The sequence below is a fragment of the Bombyx mandarina genome, chromosome 17 (assembly GCF_030267445.1).
Source record: "Bombyx mandarina strain Sakado chromosome 17, ASM3026744v2".
Classification (NCBI taxonomy): Eukaryota; Metazoa; Arthropoda; class Insecta; order Lepidoptera; family Bombycidae; genus Bombyx; species Bombyx mandarina.
The window spans coordinates 3,895,354-3,919,411 of record NC_143223.1 but is presented as its reverse complement, the minus strand read 5'-3'; the positions used below and the strand labels follow the sequence as shown (position 1 = coordinate 3,919,411).

The 24,058-nt window shown below is 38.1% G+C and overlaps 3 protein-coding genes across 5 annotated transcripts in view; all 3 read right to left on the bottom strand.

Annotated features, from left to right (window-relative positions):
* Positions 1 to 18,489, bottom strand: part of LOC114253338 (nudC domain-containing protein 3) — a 386,657-nt gene extending 368,168 nt beyond the window's left edge. For both annotated transcript variants that reach the window (XM_089734316.1, XM_089734315.1), the window contains exon 1: positions 18,466 to 18,489. The gene's annotated coding sequence lies outside the window, so the exon portion shown is untranslated. The remainder of the gene's footprint in view (positions 1 to 18,465) is intronic.
* LOC114253331 (protein FAM234A) lies at positions 90 to 3,686 on the bottom strand. The gene has a single exon (XM_089734311.1). It carries the CDS (start codon positions 3,517 to 3,519, stop codon positions 2,200 to 2,202), a length of 1,320 nt encoding a protein of 439 aa, XP_089590437.1. The 5' UTR covers positions 3,520 to 3,686; the 3' UTR covers positions 90 to 2,199.
* The window catches only part of SOCS2-12 (protein), a 34,136-nt gene continuing 18,585 nt past the window's right edge, over positions 8,508 to 24,058 (bottom strand). Inside the window, exons 1-4 of one of the 2 annotated variants that reach the window (XM_028187968.2) lie at positions 17,044 to 17,589; positions 15,002 to 15,300; positions 12,706 to 12,851; positions 8,508 to 10,786 (exon numbers count right to left, since the gene is read on the bottom strand). In XM_028187968.2, the coding sequence (XP_028043769.2) occupies positions 10,459 to 10,786; positions 12,706 to 12,851; positions 15,002 to 15,300; positions 17,044 to 17,119 (849 nt within the window). In that variant the 5' untranslated portion in view covers positions 17,120 to 17,589 and the 3' untranslated portion in view covers positions 8,508 to 10,458. Of the gene's footprint in view, positions 10,787 to 12,705; positions 12,852 to 15,001; positions 15,301 to 17,043; positions 17,590 to 24,058 lie in introns of those variants that run through there. The other variant, XM_028187969.2, reaches the window with a different exon arrangement.

Genomic DNA, 24,058 nt, shown 5'->3' with positions numbered 1-24,058 from the left:
ATATATCAATGATTGTTAAGATACATTTTCTCCATACATGCAAATTACTTGGTTAAATTTTAATGAAAATTATTAAAAACAATAGAAAATGATATTCTCGATAACTTTATTTTGAAGCAAATATAATACATGTTTTTAGGGTTACAATAACTTTATACTACTTAAACTAATAGTAATACCTATACATATTATATAAATGTGAGCTTGCACGGTTGTACGTAATCACGCAATAATGCCTAAATAGATTTGGATTTAATTTCACACAAAGATTGTTTTTAACTGGATTTAAAGCATACTTTTTTGATAATAAATGAAATAAATATCCAGGACAACGACGGTATCCGCTAAAATAAACGACTCTTTATGACTGCTTTATTCATCAGAATGTTATTTACTTCTCTCAAAACGGAATATGTGTAATTATTTCTGAATTAAAAATTTAACGCGGGTGAAACCGCGGAGCACGTTCCACATACATCTAATTTAAGGCACCGCTAATTACATTTAGCACTGAAAATGTTCACATACAAAAATTCGAAAACTAATAATGTAGCACTAGCTTAAATATTTTAAAATTTGTTACTAAACAACTCAACATTAATTAGGATCAACACATTTAACTAGGTACAATGCTGAGTATTATAATAAAACAATGAGTTTATGATTAGTGAAGTCTAACCCTGATTTGATTAGGTCAAATTGTTTTAAGAGAATAGTTATAGTTTATACTTATACATAAAATACTGCTCATTTTATCAACGCGTGAACATGCATATAGGATGGACAGAAGTGATGAGTAGTTAAAATGACATTACCTAATGTGGCTGAAGACAAATATGAGATAGGGGGTAATGGGAGATGATACTGAGACTCATAAAGGCCAATATAAAGCTTATGCCTGAAATAATGTAAACTAAAAGGAGCATTACTGAATATTTTGCGATAGGCAGCGGCTTGGCTCTGCCCCTAGCATTGCTGAAGTCCATGGGCGACGGTAACCACTCACCATCAGGTGGGCCATATACTCGTTGGCCTAGAAGGGCAATAATTTTTTTTAAATATTATATACATCAAAATACAATTTCATTGTATTCAACATAGACTACAGGCCTTTTTTGCTATATGTACAAAATGTGCAGAAACATAACTAATTATTAACTACACATTTGGTTAGTCTTTTATGCAGTTTTCTACACCAGTCTCGAACTATGTGCATAGCAGTGGCCACTGGTGGATGACGGGGTAATGCCCTGGTTCATCAAATTCATAATCTCAAGCATTCAACAAACTAAGGAAGCTGGCGGACTCTTTTATGAACTAGGTTAATGATTACAAATATTTATGGAGAGAGAACAAGAAAGGCATACAAAGACCATTGAGTCTTAAAAGGTTTTTACACCCACCCACAGGATAACAACCACAACTGGCAACCCTTCAAACCAAAATACATGATTTGCTTCACATCAAAAATAGGTTGAACAGTAGTAACAACCCATGCTGAGACTCCCCACACAACCTAACCAGTAAAAACTTAGTATTTAACTATTAGTGCTAAACATTGAACACACAGGCAAGAAAACCACTAATAATAATTAAAATTAATGACTAGTCTTAGAAATATCTGGTGCCATATAATTTACAGCGAACATTTGGCATTCACATCTAATATCCAAAAGATTATGATTACATATCAGCTACAAACAGTTTTGGTAATTCAGATTCTAACCTAATTACTCTAACAACAGAAGTTAAGTGCCAAGAATCATTTGGGTTTGAATTTTTTGCATTATTTGATTCAGGTGCTGCAAATGTGCTATAATAAGATATTAACTCGTGTGAGTGATCACTGTCCAGATCAGCAATCATTAATGATTGTTCTTGATATTCTAAGTCAGGCTGACATAGTGGTAACTGTGAATTTTTGTCTACCGGCCCACGTAGACATATCTGCACTAGATCAGTTTGACTCACATTCACATTGTGTGTCTGTAATCTATCAAAAGAGACTAACACAATTCTCTCAGATATATCATAGACTGTAAAGTTAGGGTACCTAACAAATGATGTTATTGAGTCAACATTTACTGCTGGTCGGTAATAAAACGCTTCATATGGATCCTTAGGGCTCTGGTTCTGTATATTGTATCTTATTTCTTTGGCTTTCAGTGCACTACTTGCTAAGTGTGCACTATTCCACTGTCATAATTTCAATACAAAACCTCGTATAGAATTGGCGAAAGCAAAAGTACTTGGTTTCATTGCAAACACATAATTTGCTGTGTACTCCCAGCTGACTGTACTGCTGCCGTTTCTGTCCAGCAATAAAGTTAAATTCACTTTACATGAATCAGGGCATTCTCCAGAATTTTCAACAATTAGTTTGCCTGGACCGTTTGAATATAGAACACGGGTATTTCCAATACTTTTCTTAAAATTGATGTTAACTTTTTTATTAATTGGCTTCGCATGCTTAGTATGATTTGCATGCTCAACGGTCACCAGTTTTTTATACAACACTGAATATTCTTTGTCCCTTACAGCTTCTGTAGCACCATTCTTGCAAATATATGAGATTGTTTCAGAGACTGAAATCAATTTAACTGTCAAGCAATCATTCATTACAAGAGGTTCTCCAATGATGTTACCTGTTGCACCTGATATGACTAGTAGTGAATTATGATTAGTATTTGGGTAAACAGTAGCAACTGTAAGCAAATCGCTCACATTATCTTTATCCATATCTTTCATTACAATCGGGAAATCAATTGCAGCTATATTGCTAAGTACTTTACCTTGTTTATGCATGTACCAATAGTAAGTACCTGCAAGAGGGCTAATAGCGGCAAGTAAACCTTCCGAACCAGAGACAATACAATCTTTAATCTTGTCATTGTTTACATCAATCAAATGACAGTTGATTTCAGTTGGTATTCTACTCTCACGAGTGTACCATCCCACTTTACCTGTGTTTCCAACAATCAACAATACTCCATTCACATTATCATCATTAGGTGAATCCTTTCTCATGTGGTTCCCACGATAAATAAAAATTAAGTTTTTAGTAAACGGGATTGCACCGTCAACGACCTGCACCGCTCCTGACAATTCAACTTCATCGTAAGGAAACTCCCAGCTAGTTGTTTTGTCCTGCCACTCAGCACCTGGGCAGCTACCGAAATCAGAACAAGGTATACCCCACAAGAACACGATTATGACAATAATACACAGAAGAATTGAAGTGATGAACGCGAATCTTCGTGGTGTTGATAATTTGCTGGACATATCGGATTGTAGGAAGCTCACATTATCCATGGTGCTCTCCATAGTGTTAAGGTTGCTGTTAAAATCGTCCATGTCACTCATGCTATTCCTAGATACCAACAGACCGGTGTTGAAATCCATATTTCTTCCGTCGCCGGCTTGAACTGCATTTTCCAACTTGTTGTCATCTTCTGACTCTGATTCCGATAGTATTTGCTTGAGAGGTGCGTAGTTGGCACTATTCCCATTCGTAGTCATGGCGCACTTTTATATTAAATAGCTTGTGTTCTATTTAGTTACATGGTTGTTGATTAGTGCTTGGTTTTTATCTATTGTTAACTTGTTCAGTTTTAATTGATAAATAAGTAAAAATCAATAATTCTCTGACACTTGAATATGTTGCTTAACATGACACTGACAGAATTGAATATATTAAGTGTATAATCTATGGTCTGACACTTTTTTTTTTTAGGCCCAACCTACTTCCTACCTACCTTTAGGCCAAAACAGTCTGACACTTGAGTGAGACCAGCGTGACCAGATTTCATTTGACGAATCTACTGCTTGTGGAGGTTAAAAGATACTGAATTGTACCAAAAGAGAACGAGAAAATACAAAAAAAATCTATTAAACTTTTTTGCTGTCGTGTTATGACGTAAAAACACGAATGTTTCCTTGATTAAACGATAAAATAATAAAATTAACAAAGAAACCGCCATTAATTACTATTGTCGTAGCCCCTCTTTTCTGTGCATTATTGCAGCAACATTCTTATTACTATATCGATTTCGATCTTGATTTTTAATCCTATTAATATTAGAATTTATTCTTTCTATTTTGGCGTTTGACAAAAGTAGTATCATCATTTGCTTCACAAATCAGGACAAATTGCCATACTTTGGTTTGCTATTCGCATCACAGATGTGGCTGACTCCATTCCAAAATTTATTCACCATAAAAGCTTCAGACGTCGTACTAGAAGTTAACAATAAATTAGATGACAAGAAAATTAAATATATCTGTGTTGTGTTTCACGGCACGAATGGTAATGAAACTTTTCTTTTTTTTATTGCTTAGAGGGATGGACGAGCTCACAGTCCATCTGGTGTTAAGTGGTTACTGGAGCCCATAGACATCTACAACACAAGCGCCACCCACCCTAAGGCATGAGTTCTAAGGTCTTATAGTATAGTTATAACGGCTGCCCCACCCTTCCAACCGAAACACATTACTGCTTCACGGCAGAAACAGGCAGAGTGGTGGTACCTACCCGTGCGGACTCACGCGAGGTCCTACCACCAGTAAAAAGAAAGAAAATTAAATAGTTACAATCCATTCGATAAAAGGAGAAATACCCCAAATTTATCCTATATGCCAAAAAGTACTAGAATAACGGAAAAGCGTGAATTCTACTAAAATATACCAAATAATTTTTACATACTATATTCTGTTGCCAGTACCTAAAAATCTACCATAAAAGTAGAAATCTACTAAATCTGGTCATGCTGCTTGAGTGTTTTAAAAAACACTCAAGCAGCCTTAAAAAAACTAAAGTTTTTTTAAGGGATGTTATGGCCTGGTAACTAAGACCTTTAGGTCAAGTCTTATTTTAATTTTAATGAAAACTTTTTTTACATGAAAGATAATATTATGAAATAAAATGAAGTTGATTAATATGAAACATGGCATGAACTGAAATGAGATGGTATGGGATGAAATATAATCTCAGTAAAATGGTGATCATTTACTTAGTTTTTTTCAGCAGAAATTTTTTTGGAGGATCCCAAGAAGCTACGTTCAGCGGCTTGCTTGCTTCATTTTGCACATTTGTGCACTTTGACAGATGCTAAACAGTTAATAAACCACTGTTATTACATATTTAAACCTGAAGAAACACTAAATAGACAAAATAAAACAAATCATAGAACTTCACTCCTCGCGTTCCCGCCAAAAAGTCCACTTTTTTACTTAACAGTTGACTAAAATAGATCAAAGATGAAAGTAAAGCGAAGGTTATTTCTGCTTTAAACATTCTTATGACATTCTTGAGTTCCGATAACTGCATACCAGAAGGACACAACCGTTCACTTATTAATGCAATTACAAAAAATTCAAACCCTTTCCACGCGGTAAAAAAACTTGTTTGAAAGCTGACCAATGTCTATTTGGTTTGCTGATTTCTTGATGCACTATAAGATTTTATGAGAAACCACTAATAGCTACAAAATGGAAATCTGTAATATTCATGTGTCAATACGTTTTCAAATGTTTCTATTAAATGAGCCGAACAACTAATCAATTTGTCTTCATTTTTCTTTTTCTTGCCCAAACCCCACATTGTAAGGGGTGGGCGCAACATGGCCTCTTATCCATTCAGGCCTATCATACGTCATCTCTGCACTCGCCCCGTTCTCTCGAATGTCGTCTTCCATATAGTCTGTCCAAGTATTTTAAGGCCGCCCCCTCCTCACATTACCGTTTTCTTCCATATAATTATGTAAGAACATGGGTCCTACAAGAAGGTTATTGCCAGGGCGAAGTTGGAGCACGTTGCTAAAGTTGACGAGCGAATAAAGAGCTATCTCTCTAGGAGCCGGGCTTTTTGGTCGTTCGCCAAAGCTGCAGAGCGAAACTTTTGCAGGCCTAGTCTCCCACCACTGCGCAAGTTCGATGACAGTCTGGCCCATAGTGCGAAAGAGAAGGCTGAACTTCTAATCAAACTCTTCACCTCGAACTCGATTGTGGACGACGGGGGTGCCACACCATTGAACATCCCCCGGTGTCATAGCTACCTGCCGGAGATCTGCTTCACACAATGTGCAGTTAGGCGGGAGCTCCGACTCCTAGACGTCCATAAGTCGAGTGGACCAGACTGCCCCTGACATTGCTAAAGTCCATAGGCAACAGTAACCACTCACCATCAGGTGGGCCGTATGCTCGTCTGCCTACAAGGGCACTATAAAAAACTGCATTCCGTAGTGGTTTTGAAAATGTGCGCCCGTGAGCTGACACCTGTGATATCGCGTTTGTATCGCCTCTCTTATTGCACTAACAGGGTTCCGTCTTCATGGAAGTCCGCCCACGTCCACCCTATACCCAAGAAGGGTGACCGGTCGGACTCATCGAGCTATAGGCCTATCGCGATAACTTCCTTGCTTTCCAAAGTGATGGAGCGAATAATAAATATACTACTCCTGAAGTATCTTGAACAGTGACTTGATCAGTGACCGACATTACGGTTTCCGTCACAGCTGGCGATTTTCTTGTATACCTTACTCACGGGTGGGCTGAAGCCTTGGAGAGCAAGGGCAAAGCTCTCGCTGTGAGATATCGCGAAGGGCTTCGACAGGGTCTGGCACAGGGCACTTCTGTTAAAGCTACCATCTTACAGAATCCTCGAGGGACTCTGCAAGTGGATTGCAAGCTTTTGGATGGGTGGAGCATCACGGTCGTTCTTCTAGACGTTGACTACTCCGATACCATGACCATTAACGCTGGCGTTCCACGGTTCGGTGCTCTCCCCCACGCTTTTTATCCTGTATATCAATGACATGCTGTCTATTGATGGCGTGCATTACTATGCGGATGACGGCACGGGGAATGTGCAATATATCGGCCATCAGAGTCTCTCTCGGAGCGTGGTGAGAGACGATCAAAACTTGTGTCCGAAGTGGAGAGCTCTCTGGGGCGAGTCTCCGAGTGAATGAACTCAATGAACCAGTTCCACAATGTACTTAGTCTGGCCATAAATACTGTTACAACGGAAAAAAAAATCTATTGCAAATAACATTTAATACTTTTACAGTGTGTTAGTTTAATACATAAATATAAAACAATTTAAAGTATAAAAAGCTTATTCGAAGTGGTCTCCATTGGCTGCAATACAGTCCTTTAAACGTTGAGGCCAGTTATCAATAGAAGTACGCACTATTCCCATGGGAAAATGTTTCACTGCCAATCGTACGGATTGTTTTAGGGACTTCCAAATTATCATGGCGTTTAGAGCAAGCCGTACTCTCTAAAACTGACCATAAATCATAATTCAGCGGATTAAGATCGGGACTAGACGACGGCCAATCTTCAGCTCTGATGAAGTCCGAAACGTTCGTTTCCAACCAAGACTGCGTAGACCGAGCTTTATGACCTGGCGCCGAGTCTTGCTGGAAGGACGATTCTTGATTATTGAACATGGTGTTAAGGGGCTTCACTACCTTCCCAAGAATGATATCTTGATACACTTGTGCCGATGTTTTGATACCTTTTTCACAAAAGTATGGCTCAGTCACTCCTTCATAGCTAATACCCCACCAAACCATCACTGAAGTCGGATAGTGCCCACGTTGCACTCTGTCGACTAATTGGGAAGCTTCCTTAGAGCTTTGAGCATAAATACGGTCATTTTGTTTGTTAAAATGTTGCTCAATACTAAAAATTTTCTCATCCGTAAACAAAAATTTTGTATGACCTCCCTTTGCGTACCGCGTCATTAATTGTTTCGATTTTACAACCCTATTCTCTTTTAAATTATCAGTTAAGAAATGACCAGTACGTCTCTTATAGGCTGCAAGTCCTAAGTTATCTTTTAAAATATGCGACATGGTTCTAGGTGCTGTCTTCATCTCCAGAGATAAAATATTTTGCTTTCGGACAGGATTTCTTCGAATTCTTTCCCTTGCTGCTTTGACCACCTTTTTCGTACGAACACTACTAGGACGGCCAATATTTTTCTGTCACAAACAGAGGAGGTCTCATTGCACCTATTAATAGCCCGGTACACAAACATTTTACTAATACCAAGCGTATGGAGAGTTTTAAAAATTGCATTTGTCTGCATACCTACTTTGTGTAACTGTAATGCAATCACAGCGATTCGGTTCTCTTTATCAACCCACTCCATTTTAATATTGCAAAATATTGTACAATGTATTGGCGCCAAAATGAGAAAACTCAATGAGCAATCATATAAAAATGACAGATTCCAAATTCAAATGTAATATTTTGTTTATTTTTAATTGTAACAGTATTTATGGCCAGACTAAGTATAAGAGGATCACTGGTACTTATCCCAAAAGTGAATGTCACGGGTTAAGGATGCCTAATACCGAGAATGATTCTCCCTTATCGGAAGAATACCTTTTTAAGAAACGAAAAACTGCCAGTGTTGTAATAAATAATGGGTGTTATTTCTTTTTATAGCTTTATCGTACCAATAGGTAATAATGAATAATGAAAAATTAAAATACAAATTTAACACGTAATTTTATATTATCATTTTTCGTATATAAATATTTTGCAGTTTTCTCGACACACATTAGTCTGTAAATCTCTACATAAGTTTGTTCTACTATTATGTCCCACTTATTTAATTGGAGAGTTTCCCTTCCCTTACAAAATGTTACAAAAATAACATGGATTCAGCGAGCATAGGATATTATAAATATAGATTATAAGCTATACTTTACTTTTTGAAGGCCGAGCTTTAAGGATCATGGTACTATTTGGTACTTATTATGCAATCCGTCTTACACTGTACATAAAAGCAGAGTTAGCAGATTCAAAATAGAAAGTAGAATTAAATAATAATGGAAGCTAAAAATATTTATGAAAGCTGTCAATGTCACTTGTGTCAAAAATAACAAGTGAAAATGTTTTAAAAGATTTTAGGATTACAGCTCATCATCATTATTATATGAGATTATACAAAGATTATTCAATATAATTTATAAGCCATCCTCTACAAACAACATGATAATATTTATTACTGGCCAATACTCCCCCACCTAACAAAAATAAACTATGCCCCTAGTCTAATTTTTATACAAAATTAGTAAAACAAACTTTCTGTTTTTGCACACATTTTTTAATAAATAAATTATTGGTTTGTGAACCAAAAAAGATAAATTGTATAAATTATATCCATATTTTAATCAAGTATATGATTATTAAATAAATAGATATCTTTTTTTCTACATATTCAGCCTCAAAAAACAGTTGCGTACATTCATTTAAATATATTGTTATTTTTTATTTAACGAATGGCACTTTTATTTCTAACTTGTATTTATGTAAGGATTATCACACATTGAACATTTTCGCATGACAATTTTATTTAGATTGATATTACCACCCAAAATATGTTAAGTAGACATTCTGAGCAAACCGGCATGTTGGTTCTTTGATATTCTAATTTAATCATATTAAAATCATTTCCGTGCAAAGGAAACTGATTTTATTAGCATTGATAATATAAATGAAAACTGTCTTGATTGTTTTCCTACAATGTTGGTTATACTTCAAAAAAAATTGTTTAATGAGTGAAAACGCTTACATCAATATAATTTCACAGACTACAAGTTTATTTGTTCTCAAACAAGAGACATGTTGAGATAAAAAAATTTGAATCCAATAATGAAAAGGACAGACAGACCACACATATAGGAACAAAGAACTAAAAAGGTTGAAACTAACTTAAATATTAAACGAGAAATAAATAATTATAAATTGATATACTAATTTACTATAAATGTGATGATTGCTTAAGACAATGGACAAGATAAGGCATTAGTGAACAATTTGCTAAAATAATAATATCAGCAGAAGGTCTAATGATTCGATTTTTTATTGTTACATTATTTATGTAACATAACGCATGACTATCTTGCACAGTTTGAAGAAAAACAAATGATATACATACCTCATTTCTTAAATTGCAATTTTATTACAAATAGTTTTTTTAATGTATAATTAACTAAATACTTTTTTAATACTATAGCTTCAATCGCCACAAGTACAAGACGGTCATACGGTTTATAAGATGCTCAAATTATTTACAGGACTAACTAATCTAGACGAGAAGTGAGTCAAGATCTTCCAATAGACTTGAAAGGCATCAGTCTTGCGCTAACATCCTCTAAATAACACTATATACAGACACAGAATTGGCTTAAAAATTGCGTAAAATTTCACTAAATACCATAGTTGAGTCCCATATTCAATACTTATTTTTATTACATTAAATCACTAATATAAATTATAATGTTAATCGATATAATTATAATAGGAGCCGGCCCTTTCTAGCAACCTGTACTAGATATAAGATTTATTTTGTACAAAACAAAGAAATTAAATTAAATAATATTATGATAGTTATTCGGTGCGCGTTACATACGCTTGTAGTTGTCGATGTTAGACGAAGCGTTAGATCGAGTACGGATATTCGCCTAGGTAGTCTATTAAAGTGGAGGGGAGAGGGAGGAGCCTGTGTTTAGGAGCGCACCAGAGCTTCGGAGTGAGGGGGTTGGAGTCGAGGGCTTTGTGTACAGCGAGGCGGGCCGCGTGCATGAGAGATGGGGGGCTCTTCCTTAGTGGATGGGTGAGTAGCACCGGCGAGTGCGGACACCCCTCGCGGTCCACCCACACCGTACCGGCCGCACCGTGTTGTCCCGCCCGTCTGTACTGCTGCACCATTTCCACCACGCATCTGAACCGGGGCATGTACCTAGCCAACGGTCTGTCACAATCTAACCTAAAATAGAAAATATTACGCAACTTATTTGTCAGTTTTTTTAAAAATCGTAACCAGTGTGCTTAGTGCGAGTTTTTTAACGTTCTCGATAGCGTAAAAGTTAACTTAAATTTGTATGGAGTTGAAACGTTTGCCCAAGTTTGCCGCTAAGGGCCAGGTTCTAATAAATTTCAGTTAACATTTACGCTATAGAGAACGTTCAAAAACTCGCACTAAGCACACTGTATGTACAATAGCTTAATGTGTACGCTGTCTCGTTTGAAGCACGAGGTGAAAGTCTGAGTTTGTGTTATGAAACAATCGTCCCACTATTCACGTTATAATGCATGATTGCTTCACAGCAAACATAGACAAGATGGAGGATTAATACCGTGCGTTCTGACATTAAGCCCTGCAATCAGTATTGACGCAAACTTATAAACATTTCATTTTGATTTTTATTATAAAAGTCATCGTCGTCGAATAGGTTTCTCAGTACGTGTTAGTTAAATATACTTATTATGATATATTATAACTGCCTTAAAGATTTTAACCGTAGTCGTACCAAAGCCACATATTATGGTAGTTGATAGTCTTTATCTCGAAAGATTCTATATCGGGATTTGTTACGTATTTAACGTAAAAAAAAACCTAGATAGAAGAATCTCAATGTTCGCTAGCACTCATTATTGAAGTGATAAATATTTTTTCTGTTATTTTTTTTGTTATTTGGGTTTTTGTAAGTTATGTGGTTTCAATAAATTTTTGTATTCTAATCTATGTTTCCTTTTTTTATTGCTTAGATGGGTGGACGAGCTCACAGCCCACCTGGTGTTAGGTGGTTACTGGAGCCCATGGACATCTACAACGTAAATGCGCCACCCACCTTGAGATATAAGCTCTAAGATCTTCCTTCAAACCGAAACGCATTACTGCTTCACGGCAGAAATAGGCAGGGCGGTGGTACCCACCCGCGCGGACTCACAAGAGGTCCTACCACCAGTAAACTCATATTTATCTTAATCTATCTCTGAAATAGCGATTAATAACGAATGTTTCTATCATATTAAAATATAAGTAATCTAAACGCGGATGTTGTTTCTCAAACGAGCTGTCTGCTAAATTTTACTTAACCAATCGAAGAGGAAAATTTTGCCTAACGAATAGTCAATGAACATGATAACTGCGTGTGTGACATTAAAATATTTGCCTGCTCTGTCTGAAATTTACTCAATCGGGAAACCTTCGGCCGGAATTTTTCGTGATCAGCAATTGAATGAGTCCGCTACCGAATGACGCGCAGGTTTCGGGAAGTATTGACGTAACATTATATTACGCAACAAAAGTACTTTAATGTTATTTAATGGTGTTATTTCCTTTTGTTAACGCCCGAAAGTTATGTTTGAAATAAAAAAAAAATCAATTTTTCTGTTTAGAAACAGTTATCTGCCGATAAGAGTTTTTCGTGTGCGACTTTAAATGGATTTAGATAGTTTTAAAATAGTAGGTGAATAACATTTTTTTTTATATTTTACACTAATGAAAACTGACCAAAATTCGCTGAGACCTTCGCGATATATTATGAAATAAACGCGTCTTTAAAGGAAACACATTTGTCAGTACTCAACTTCTGCGAATACGCATCTGCCGTAAAATATTTTCGCACATTTAGCCCGCACGGGTAGGTACCACCACCCCGCCTATTTCTGCCGTGAAGCAGTAATGCGTTACGGTTTGAAGGGTCGGGCAGCCGTTGTAACCATACTGAGACCTTAGAACTTATATCTCAAGGTGGGTGGCGCATTTACGTTGTAGATGTATATGGGTTCCAGTAACCACTTAACGCTAGTGGTCTGTGAGCATCTAAGCAATAAAAAATAAAAAAACATATCTATAACAAAATCAACATCTCTTACATAATGGTGACATATGAAAATTACCTGAAGAATCCTTCTTCGTAGTGAAGCCTCACGGATGTGGGGCCCCTTTCGGTTTGCACCGATAGTGAGAATATAAAGTTTCTATCTCCAGAGTCTCTCACGACAAAAGCTCCGACACTGGCGTCTTTTAACAATGTTCTCGCTCCCTGAGGAGAATGAGTAAATATTGAAATAAGTATCTATATAGCATTAACACAAAGCAGTTTCTTGGAAAAAGGGTTTCAACATCTAACGTCTTAAGAAACTCGAAAAATGTCTACCGTACTTTACGTGAGTTCACTGGTTTACTATAATATAAAAAACTGTGATTTGAATTTTTACTAGTGGCCCCGCAGTAGTCGAAACTCGACTATAATTAATTGAAATTATAAGTTTAAACATTATTATGGTTCTATTGTCAAACACTATTATAATTCGATAATATCATCACAGTATTCGCCAAAACTGCACTATAGTGATATATATTGATCTATAAATCAATTATATTAAAGACAAACAATATTAATCTATTTTCAATTCGACCACAGACTTTAAACAATAACAAAAGTTTCCCAATTGACAGTAAACAAAGAGTTAATTTTTATGTATGTTTGTGTCAAATACATGGTAGTGTGTGTAATGTTTTCTTTATTGATTTAAAGTATCTTTTATGCATTATTTTAAAAAAATATTAGCATTGTGCACACCTTCTTTATATTCTCTATAAGTGTGAGAAATTTCATACTCCTCCGTCCGCGCAATATTCGTAAAAAGGGGTACAAAGTTTTTGCTTCACGTATTATAAATTTTTATTGCAGTGTAAATAAGGTGCGTTTATTCGTTTTATAAGCTTTATTCTGTTGGTTTCAAACTAGCAACAATCAGCGCTGCTTCAGAGTGCTTAGTGCAAGTTTTTTAACGTTCTCGATAGCGTAAAAGTTAACTCATTTTTGTCTGTAATGGGATCGTTGCCTACGTTTGCCGTTAGGGGCGCTGTTCCAACTACATACGAAAATTGAGTTAACTTTTACGCTATCGAGAACGTTAAAAAACTCACACTAAACACACTGTTTACGTTTTGCTCGAAAACGATTGCGTTACGTTATAGGCCTTCAAATGATTCTACAACAGTACATCGGTAATGTGTTTAAATACACTGTTGCCTAATATTGTGCGTGATTCGATACGACTCAAGACATTGAATTTAAAAACGGTTTAGTAAATCTTTTAGTTTTCTCTATAATATTACGCCATGAGGTTGGCTCGATAGAAATAGTTATTGCCTTATTCAAGATTGGTGTCACTAACGTTTCCCCGCGCAATGAACAATATGTACACCTAAATCTTATACCTTTAAACGAGCAATTCTTGTATATTAATATATATATATATAATCTGAATCTCGGAAACGGCTCCAACGATTTTCATAAAATTTAGTATACAGGGGATTTCGGGGGCGATAAATCGATCTAGCTACGATTTATTTTCAGAAAATGTTGTTTTATTCGTATTTTCAATAATCAACCTCTTCCCGACATCTATTGGCGAATAATAATACTATTTTTCTTAATTGAGGGCAACTAACCGCTAAAAGACACAACAAGATGGCGTTATCAAAAAAAAAGCTCATCATCTAGTATGAAATTAATTGGGCAAGTATCGAAGACACAATTTTTGTTTAAATTTCCAAATACTTTTCTACGATTTAGTAACGAAAAATAAAATTATATATCATTTACATAATATCCATAGATAGACGCCGTTGCATAATGATTCTATTTGGAATAAATGAAGACATTTTAAATTCGAAATTCGAAAAATAATTTCAAGTTCCACACCGGTGTTGAAATTTATATTTAAAAAAAAAAACTCAAATGATCTTTCATTACGTGTTATAGAGCAATATATTTATATGAGGATTTTTATCAGATAACGACGTCATTGAAGAATCTTAGGATCTATATACTCTATGTATCTAAAAAAAGATTCCATTGTTTATATAGCATAATGTGTTAGCACATACCTACTCGAGAACATGTTATTTGCAAAGTTATACGATTTTAGTGATACCAAGAACATTTCCTAAGTTTTCAGATGATATATATATATATATATATAAAGAAAACCATTTGAATCTTGCTATAACTTTACCCACCCACTAATTAGTTTGACTTTATTAAGTTTATCTTAGAATTTCTGAATGAGTGCTAAGTGTCTTTGATCTTATCATAACCTTAGGCGGACCGTGAGTTCGGACTACCCAAAAAGTATAATACAGTGAAAAAAGAAGTTCATAGGCAAAATATTTCAAACATACCTGCCAATTCAAAGTATCGTAGTACCACCCAGAGAGCCTAAGCGCACTGAGGGTATCAGCAAGCCGCTTCAGTTCATCATTGTAAGGCGCCGGTACGATCGGTGATGGCGGCGCGTACAAAGGCGAATGTGGCCAATACGTTGGGGGGACGGTGAAAGGCGGCGTGTGCGGCGACGGCAACGCGTGACACTTGCCCGACGCCGGCGCGAGTGATACTCGCAATTGGTGCCTGCAATTCGGACAGCATGCCACACCTGACGACCAGCCACCCAGAGGCACACCTACTTCCAAGCACGCATCTGCAAAGAAGAAATTCCACTATTGAAATGCATTTTTTACTACGGATGCGGTCTCATGAATTACAGCTGTGCTAGGGTATACGGGTAGTCAAACCGATATGTACCAGTTAGGCCTTTTTTAAAAAGTTGATTTGTAAAATAGGCAATTTGTAAATGAAATTACCACAAAAATATCACAGACCGTGAAAAATATATACTAATAATAATTTAATAGCAATCAATGATTTTTTTTAATGTTATATCAAACAACGATCATCACAGTAAAGGAAGGGACGAAACCTTTACAGAAAAACACTTGTTCCACTATAATATAATAGTATTAAGTTGTAGTTAAAAAATAACCTACATATTATGGAGAGAATATTAACCATCTTTGGAGGAAAATTTATATAGATCACGAAGTTATTTATTTTGCCTGTTCTTTTGCACAAGATTATTAAGCATAAACTTTTCAGTGTGACTACAATACAAAGACAGACTTCAATTACAACTCATTATCTTGAATTTTTTTTGTGAATTATTATAATATAACTTTTTTTAAATTAAATATTTATCAACACAGGTAAGGTGAATGAACAAAATACCTGATAAAATCAAGACATAATAAGCTGTTGTTATCAATAATATCTTAGTTATATAATTATCAATATTATTAAGTGACATAATAATGCATTTATAAGTGGCCACCTAATGTAAATATGATCAGGTAAGTGTAAGGTTGTCTAATGGTGATTATTTTTATTGATTGTTTCAATAGCAGCAACTTAAGGTTTCCAATAATGATTCACTTCATAAGGCCATTTTAATATTACTATACTATGTATTATTATCAGAGATTCACACACTTGTTTATTTATTTCATTGTCAACTTCTATGATAGTAAAACAATTGATTGGAATAGATCTATCTTCAATCAGTCTCCTTTAAAAATCATAAAGCGAACCACTTCTAGGGAAATTACTTGTTTTAGGATTTTCTTATTATTATAATATTTAAAAAAAACAAATAATTAAAACTTCTAAGTGATATCAAGGAATAGTGTTTAATTTTTACTTATATATGAAATGCAAGTGAAATTTCATATTCATGCATTTTTGAAGAGTAATATTTTTATTTGAAAAAAAATCACTGATTTAACTATTTCATTATGAAGTAATACATTTATTCACCATTCAAAAAGACAAGAGAAATAACGTATCAAGAGACTTGTAAATAACATAACTATCAACTTAGACCCTAGAAGAGGTATTCACAATACTTCTCAATTATGACTTCCCCCTAGATCAATGGAGAAATTTCAGAAAAAGCTCATTTAAATCAACGATATAAAAATGAGTCTAGATATCGAGACCTTTGTTTGACCAAAGACAAGAACTAGTCACAAAAATTGTTTAGTGTCATTTTTTTATTTATTTCATGATCTCCTTTTGGACTTTTCGTTAATTTTTCATATTATTATGGTATGCTTATCAGCTGTCAACACATGGTGTGCATGTTTGCCTTCATATCACACTATAATATCATAATGTGAACGCTGATAACAAGTTTCACTCGAATTTGCTAATTATTTTTTAGATTTAGTAAAAGGCATTTATTATTTACTCAAAAATATTTTATTAATTATATAGATCTATGAAATAGTCATAGAAATCCATATAATATAAATAACATTTTTTATCAAAATATTCTTGTTAATTAAAATGTCAAAATAATTTACCGTATTTAAATAACGTTGAAACTTACTTTGTGGGGTAATTCGCGCTGCAAGAGTCATATTTAATGGGCTTATTGTTGTCTCTCGCCTTTTAATTAAGCACATTTGCTTTTTCTCCGGTGGACAGTTGTCTGATCCACCCACCTTATTCCCAGAGGCCACGGCTCACACTGTTTATTCCATGTAAAAATAACACAGCACTGTATGTTTAAAGCATGAACATTCACTGAATTCCTCTGTTTTTACTTTTTCAACTATTTACATTCCACAATGAACATTTTATGTAATTAATTTTGTTTTTAAAATGAAAGTTATTGTTTGTATTAAAATTCAAAAAGTAGACACTACGTTAGTTACTTGAGAACTAGGGATGCACTCTTCCGACTGTCACGCACCGAGTATTTGGTAGTATCACTGACGCAAAATTTGTAATAGGTACCTCGATAACGAGGACACAAGTTGTTCTCGTAACGATATGAAACGGAATGAACAGAAAACACGACGCGACGCGCTAGTTATTACAATTTTATAACAAACAAGCGAGACGAGCGCGCAGCACGACTCTGCCATTATAAAGAAAATATGAACGGAATAGATAGAGTACGCTCTGCGGAGGTGGCGGGGGCCAGTTGCGGTGTTCGGGGGCTCCCGCTCAGCGCTCTCCATAGTCACATCTCACAGTGTTGTTCAACCTACCAGATAGCGTGCTATGGACTCATTTATTATCTGTATCTTTTAGCAATTTTTGCAATGTTAAAATATAATAAGATTGGTGAATTTGTCTCGGTTCAACATAATATCATAGGTAGAAGAAAGAAAGGCAAAAAAGATTATATATTTTGATAACGTAACTGAAGAGAGTTTTGGCATGATTTTTGGAATGTAATAATAATTTATTACATACGACATTTTTAATACATAATTTCGCCATACATAATTTTTAGATTTTATGATAATGCATAAAACCGAAAAATCCCTATTGCTATATTCGGACAATCGAACTAAGTTTAAATTTCGTATTGAGTCACATTAATTCTTGGAGTGTAGTATACATAATATAGTTTGGTGTGGATTTTGACTTTGAAGTAATACATAATTGGTGCTAATTTCCATGGTACAAGATTTTATTTTAACTTGTAAATTTTCTCTCATTTTCCTGCTTACTTTTTTCCGCTTTTTAGTGGAAACTTCTAGTTTCCTAAAAAAGTCCTAACAACAGATTTTGGTGAAATAATTTTGACTCAGTTTATTTCTTTTTATTAGTTTAAAATTTCGAATTTATTGTTATTGTATTCATTAAACTAAAAATTTCATTAAATGCCATCAACATGTTCATTTAAAATATCAGAATTGTGTTTTTTTAACGTGAATATACAGTTATATAATTTTTTCACATAAAAATTTTCAACATTAAAGTTTTTGAACAGAAAACCTAGGTGTGCATAAAATACCACTATTCTTTATGTTCACTTACTCTGTTCTTTGATTTGAAATTTTGTGAACTTAAATCAGGTATACTGACGATTAACTTACCGAACATACTTCTTTTCCGCAAATACAAAAAATAGTGCGTTAGTTATGTATAATTAGTTATTAAGTAATATGGTATAATTAGTTAATAACGATTAATTACGTTTACCAATAACTTACGGGCAACGCACCGTTTACTCAGCTTGATCGACAAGACAGACTCAAAATAGTCCAACAATTGACCTTATGCCTTTTAAACTAATAATCCACAACGTGATAATCTTCAATTCGAACACCGTTGATCACAGCTATTGATAATCACCGTTGTTCACCACAGCAGTTTTGAGTGTTCCCTGACTTCTATTAATCGATCAGTCATAGCTTGCCACTTATCTACAAATCTTCTATTTTGTTGAAGATTGTTGATTGTTTCAAATGGTAGTTGAAATGTATTTGCCCTCTTTTAATTACTTTCAACCAAGCTCACGTGGATCTCCTAAGACATTAAGACAAAGTTTGTTTATAAGAGCAATTCGTAATTACTGCTATAATAGATAATATTTCAATAAGTAATAAAGTACATCTTTTAAAGCATTGACACATTTTTTCTTTAATTTAACATTGTGTTTTACTTCGTCTTCGTAGTAAGATAATGCAAATAATTCTAGGAACGAAAGTATCAACTAAAATTGCATGTGCTCGTGACCACCGGTGCCGCAAAGAATACTAAACAGCCAATACAAAAGTTATTAATGCTAATGAAACTTTAAAACACACAAGCGCCACCAGGGATGTGTCCGTTCTATTGTTGAATATTCGAATATGTTTAGATAATCTGTAGTGATCATTGCGTATTGCACATCACTAGTAATAATAAAAGCATTGTCTGCGGAATATTAAAAGTTTTGCATAAAGTTAAAACTTAATTTCACCATTACGTACTTAATGTTCATAGCGGTTTTTTAATTATGATTATCTTTTATATTTAAATGTTTGTAGATAAGGTAGGTACAACATAAAGTCATTCTAAATGTAGGTACCTAGGTATATTGTAAAGCATTGTTCAAATAGCGAATAGCGAGAAGCTATTAAGCGACAATTTCACGTTTAAATGTTTCGTGATAAATGAACAAATATATGTCATCGTTCCTACAAACTTCAATTTACATTACCCGTCACAGTCTTTGTGGAGTTAGTTATTCATTTGAATTCTTGGTAGCTAACTATTTTTAACAACAATAGTAAATTTACATTGTTGACATATTTAATTAATGTAGATAAATTACATGTATAAAAAAAAATTTAAATTGACTTAAAGTTGCAATGTGACTGATAATTTAGTCGACAAATAGTTGAAGTACGTATAGTAGCGCTTTCTATTCATATTAACAAATTGATATCAGGCATGTGGCGGATGGAGTTGGTGCAGATGTGCTTAGTGCGAGTTTTTTAACGTTCTCGATAGCGTAAAAGTTAACTCTAATTTGTTTGCAATTGGAACAGCGCCCCTAGCGACAAACGTACACAAACGATCCATACAAATTTGAGTTAACTTTTACGCTATCCGGTCACCGTCGCCGACGAATGGCTTGACGAGCAAATTAACCCATAGACACAGCCCACTGAGTTTCTCAGCGGATCTTCTCAGTGGGCTGTGTCTATGGGTTAGTTCGCTCGTCGAGCCCTTCGTCGCAAGCGACGGGTTCGACAAGGACGGTGACCGGTGCTTGTGGTGCCTAAGAGCACCGTTAATGGATCAGGAGGATCCGTAATGACGTGCTTTGGGCGACGTCGACGGTTTACCATTCGGTCTACTGGGTCGGGTATGTAATTTCCAGCGGCTACGATGAGAGGGTTCTCATGTCGTGCCGCCTTCTCAAAATGGCGCAGCGATGCCGACTGTAGATACTTACTGACAGAGTCAAGCTCCAGGTCATCGTGGAGATCCACGTTCCTCAGGAACCATGGTGCTCCGACGGCTATCCTGCAGAATCGGGATTGAATAACCTGAAGGGGCTTCAAGTTGGTGCGGGCTGCGTGAGCGAACACTACGCTTGCATACGTCATAACGGGGCGTATGCAAGTTTTGTAGAGAGTTACCTTATTACGGAGGGACAGTTTGCTTCGCTTGCAAAGCATAGGGTAGAGACGTCCTAATATGAACGCGGCACGGTCGCGTACCGTTTTAATATGGGGACGGAATGTCATCCCTCTGTCGAGGGTGACGCCTAGGTATTTGACCTGCGAGGCCCACGGTATGGGCTGGCCAAAGAGAGTGACGGGGCTAACGGCGGAGGTGTTTGCGCGCCTATTAGGGAGTGGGATGCTCGAAGTGGTATTCGGAGGGCGACCCCTTTTGAAGAGCACCGCTGTGCTTTTCGTGGGGTTGATGTCGATGCGCCACTTCCGGAACCACTGTCCCATGGTGGCTACTGCGATCTGGAGTCGCCGATGAAGCAGCGACATCTTCCTACACGAGTAGTAGATAGCCGTGTCATCGGCGAAGAGCGCTAGATGGGTCTCCGGAGACCGGGGTATATCATTGATATACAAACTAAATAATAACGGGGAGAGCGCGGAGCCTTGCGGGACTCCGGCAGTCAGTTGACGGGGACGAGAACGAGTTCCCTCTACTCGATATCGAAACGAACGGTTCGACAAGAAGTCTCGTATGATGAGCACGAGTCTGTCTGGCACTCCCATGTTGTACAGTTTGTAAATTAAACCGTTGTGCCAGACTTTGTCGAACGCCTTCGCGATGTCGAAGAAGAGGGCGCCGGTCGGGATTTGTTTACGCCTATTTAGTCCTATCAGGATGTGCTCCGTGAGGCGGTGCACTTGTTGTACGCACGAGTGTTTAGAGCGGAATCCGAACTGTTCGTCTATGAGAATTTTGTTCTCGGTAACAAAATCCCAGAGGCGTTTCCTAAGGAGCCGTTCGTAAATTTTTCCTATCGTCGGGAGGAGACTAATCGGACGGTAACTAGAAGTTTCGTTTGTCGGTTTGCCCGGCTTATGTATACCGATAACGTCCGCTTCTTTCCACACCGCGGGAAAGATGCAGTGCGTCATAGCGGCATTTAAAATTGTAGCCAACATTGCTATCAGTTGGACTGGCAAGAGTTTTAGCGCGCGGTTGCGGATGCCGTCGGAGCCGGGTGCCTTCCTAGGTTGGAGGTTGTGGATCGCGTCTCTAACTTCGTCAGTGGTAATGGGGGGTAACGCGTCCGAGGGCGGCAGGGAAGCTCTGCGCTCGACCTCCCTGTCGACTAACTCGGTGTGTTCGGGGTCCGCGTGTTGAGTGCTGGTGGTGCACTGCTCTTGCAGTGCATCGGCCAGCAGCTCAGCCTTGTCATCGTCATCGAATGCCGGTGGTTGGCCTGAAGGGCGTACGAGGGGAGGCATAGTAGCGGTAGTTTCGGATTTGAGAGTCCTAGCTAGTCGCCAGTATGCTTGGTGGGAGGGCGCGAGTTGTTCTAAATAACTATGCCAATTATCGTTACGCGCGTCACTTAGGCGGGAGTGGACTTCGCGTTGTAGACGACGCATCCGAATCCGGTTTGAATGCGTGGGAAGACGATCGTAGGCCCGGATTGCCGCGTTCCTAACTCTTAAGAGATTCCTAAGTTCGGAGGACAGTCTGATGCGGTGGAAGCTGTCCTCCACATCGACTTCTTTTGAAGATCTAATGATCGCGGAAGAGATGTGATCGGTAATGATGTTTATGGATTCGACGGTGTCCTCGGGGGATAGATTCGAATCCGGGCCGTAAGGGAGGATTGGCGGAGCGGCTTCGGCTAGGCACGTGCCCAGCTTATTCCAATCCACCATGGTCCTCGTAACAGTGGCTGGGTTGTGAGGGCGACCGAGCTGCATAAGGACAGGTCGGTGGTCTGAGTCGAGCTCTGACAGTGCTTCGATGGAACGTAAGCGCAGAGTTACGTTCCTAAGCAATGCCAGGTCTATAGTGCTCGGACGGAGCGCGATGTTATACGGATAACATGTTGGAGTTGGGGGACCGACTACTTCAAAAGTGAGGTCGTCTATAAACGCGTCGAGACGCCTACCGTTAACGTTCGTACGATGGCAGTTCCACCTAGTGTGGTGGCAATTTAAATCGCCTGCCAGGATGACGGAGTCTCCCATGCCAAACAGTGACTCGATGTCACTGCTCAGGAGGGGCTTGTCCGGGGGGAGATAAACGGATGCGATGACGATCGGCTGGTGTCCCGTCAGCGAGATACGGCACACTGACGCCTCGATATGTAAGAGCGAGGGAGTATCGAGAGGAACAACGTGCAGAGCCCGCCTATAGTAAATGGCAGTCCCGCCTTTGGAGGCGGTGAGTCTGTCATTCCTAACCATGACGTAATTCGCGACTTTCGGGTCACGACGCGAGGGCTTCAGACAGGTCTCCTGCACTAACAAAATATCTACAAGATTATCGCGGAGGAATTCGAAAATTTGATCGCGTTGCCGCGCGAGTCCGTTAGCATTGTAGAATGCTAACGTAAGGGAATACGGTTTTTCTCTACCTTTTTGCGCCATTGATTACCGGTAAAGAATTTTTATAACGTGCGAGACACGGACTCGTAGACGTCCATGTGATCGAAAGCGGCCGCGAGCCGCTGTTCGGGGGTTACCGACCTACGGATAGCATCTGCGAACGATCGCAGACGGTCAAAGTTTACCGCGGTGACGAAGTCGCGCACGAGCGCGAAGTCGTTGACGACTGAGGGTTGCGGGGGGCGGTACGCGGGCGCGGGGCGAGGTGCAAGCAGGGGCTGAGGCGCGTGACGTGTCGCAGGCGGGAGCTGGGGTACGTTTTGTGTTCCCTCCTTCGTATACGGCAGCGGTTTTTTCCACGCCGAGACGGTGGGAACCGCAGCCGGTACGAAGGCTGGTTTCGGCACTGAAGGCGCCGAAGTCTTTGGGTCGACGGTTCGGGGGCTGGGTGGTTCAGGCGTTTACGCGGAGCCCTAGGACATCCGCGGTAGTTTGCCGGGTGCCCTTGCTTAAGGCATAGGACACAGCTTGGGGGTTCCGTCGCGGTTTCCCTAACACGCGAACATTCTGTGGTTGCGTGATCGCCGAGGCATTTCACGCAGCGGGGGCGCGCGTGGCAATTACGCGCTGAGTGGCCATAGAGCTGGCACCTGTGGCACTGCCCGGGAGTACCACGTTTATGGGGGGCTTCGATGGTGACCCCGGAGAGGCCGCATATCGTTTTGAGACATGAGATTCTTTTCTTTGCCTCCGGGGTTGATTCTAGCGCGACGAGAATCATATTGTACGGCTGTCTGCCGCGTCCGCTGTGCATCCGGTGCACACTAATTATTGGGAGGGACTGACCGATCAGATCCTCCTTTACGTAGTCTATGTCGAGTTCCTTGGGGACTCCACGTATCACTACGCGGAGTTCGCGGTCCTCCTGAAGAGCATAGGTGTGATAACCTATGTTCTCCTTTCGGAGGTAAGCAGAGAGGGCCCTATGGTCGCCCGGCGTTGCGACCTTAATCTGAATCCCATGCGCGACGTTACGCGCATGGGTATAATTAATTTTGTTGGCCTGAA

Excerpts from the sequence above, each read along its gene's own strand:
- LOC114253331 (XM_089734311.1), bottom strand. The coding sequence starts at position 3,519 with ATGACTACGAATGGGAATAGTGCCAACTACGCACCTCTCAAGCAAATA.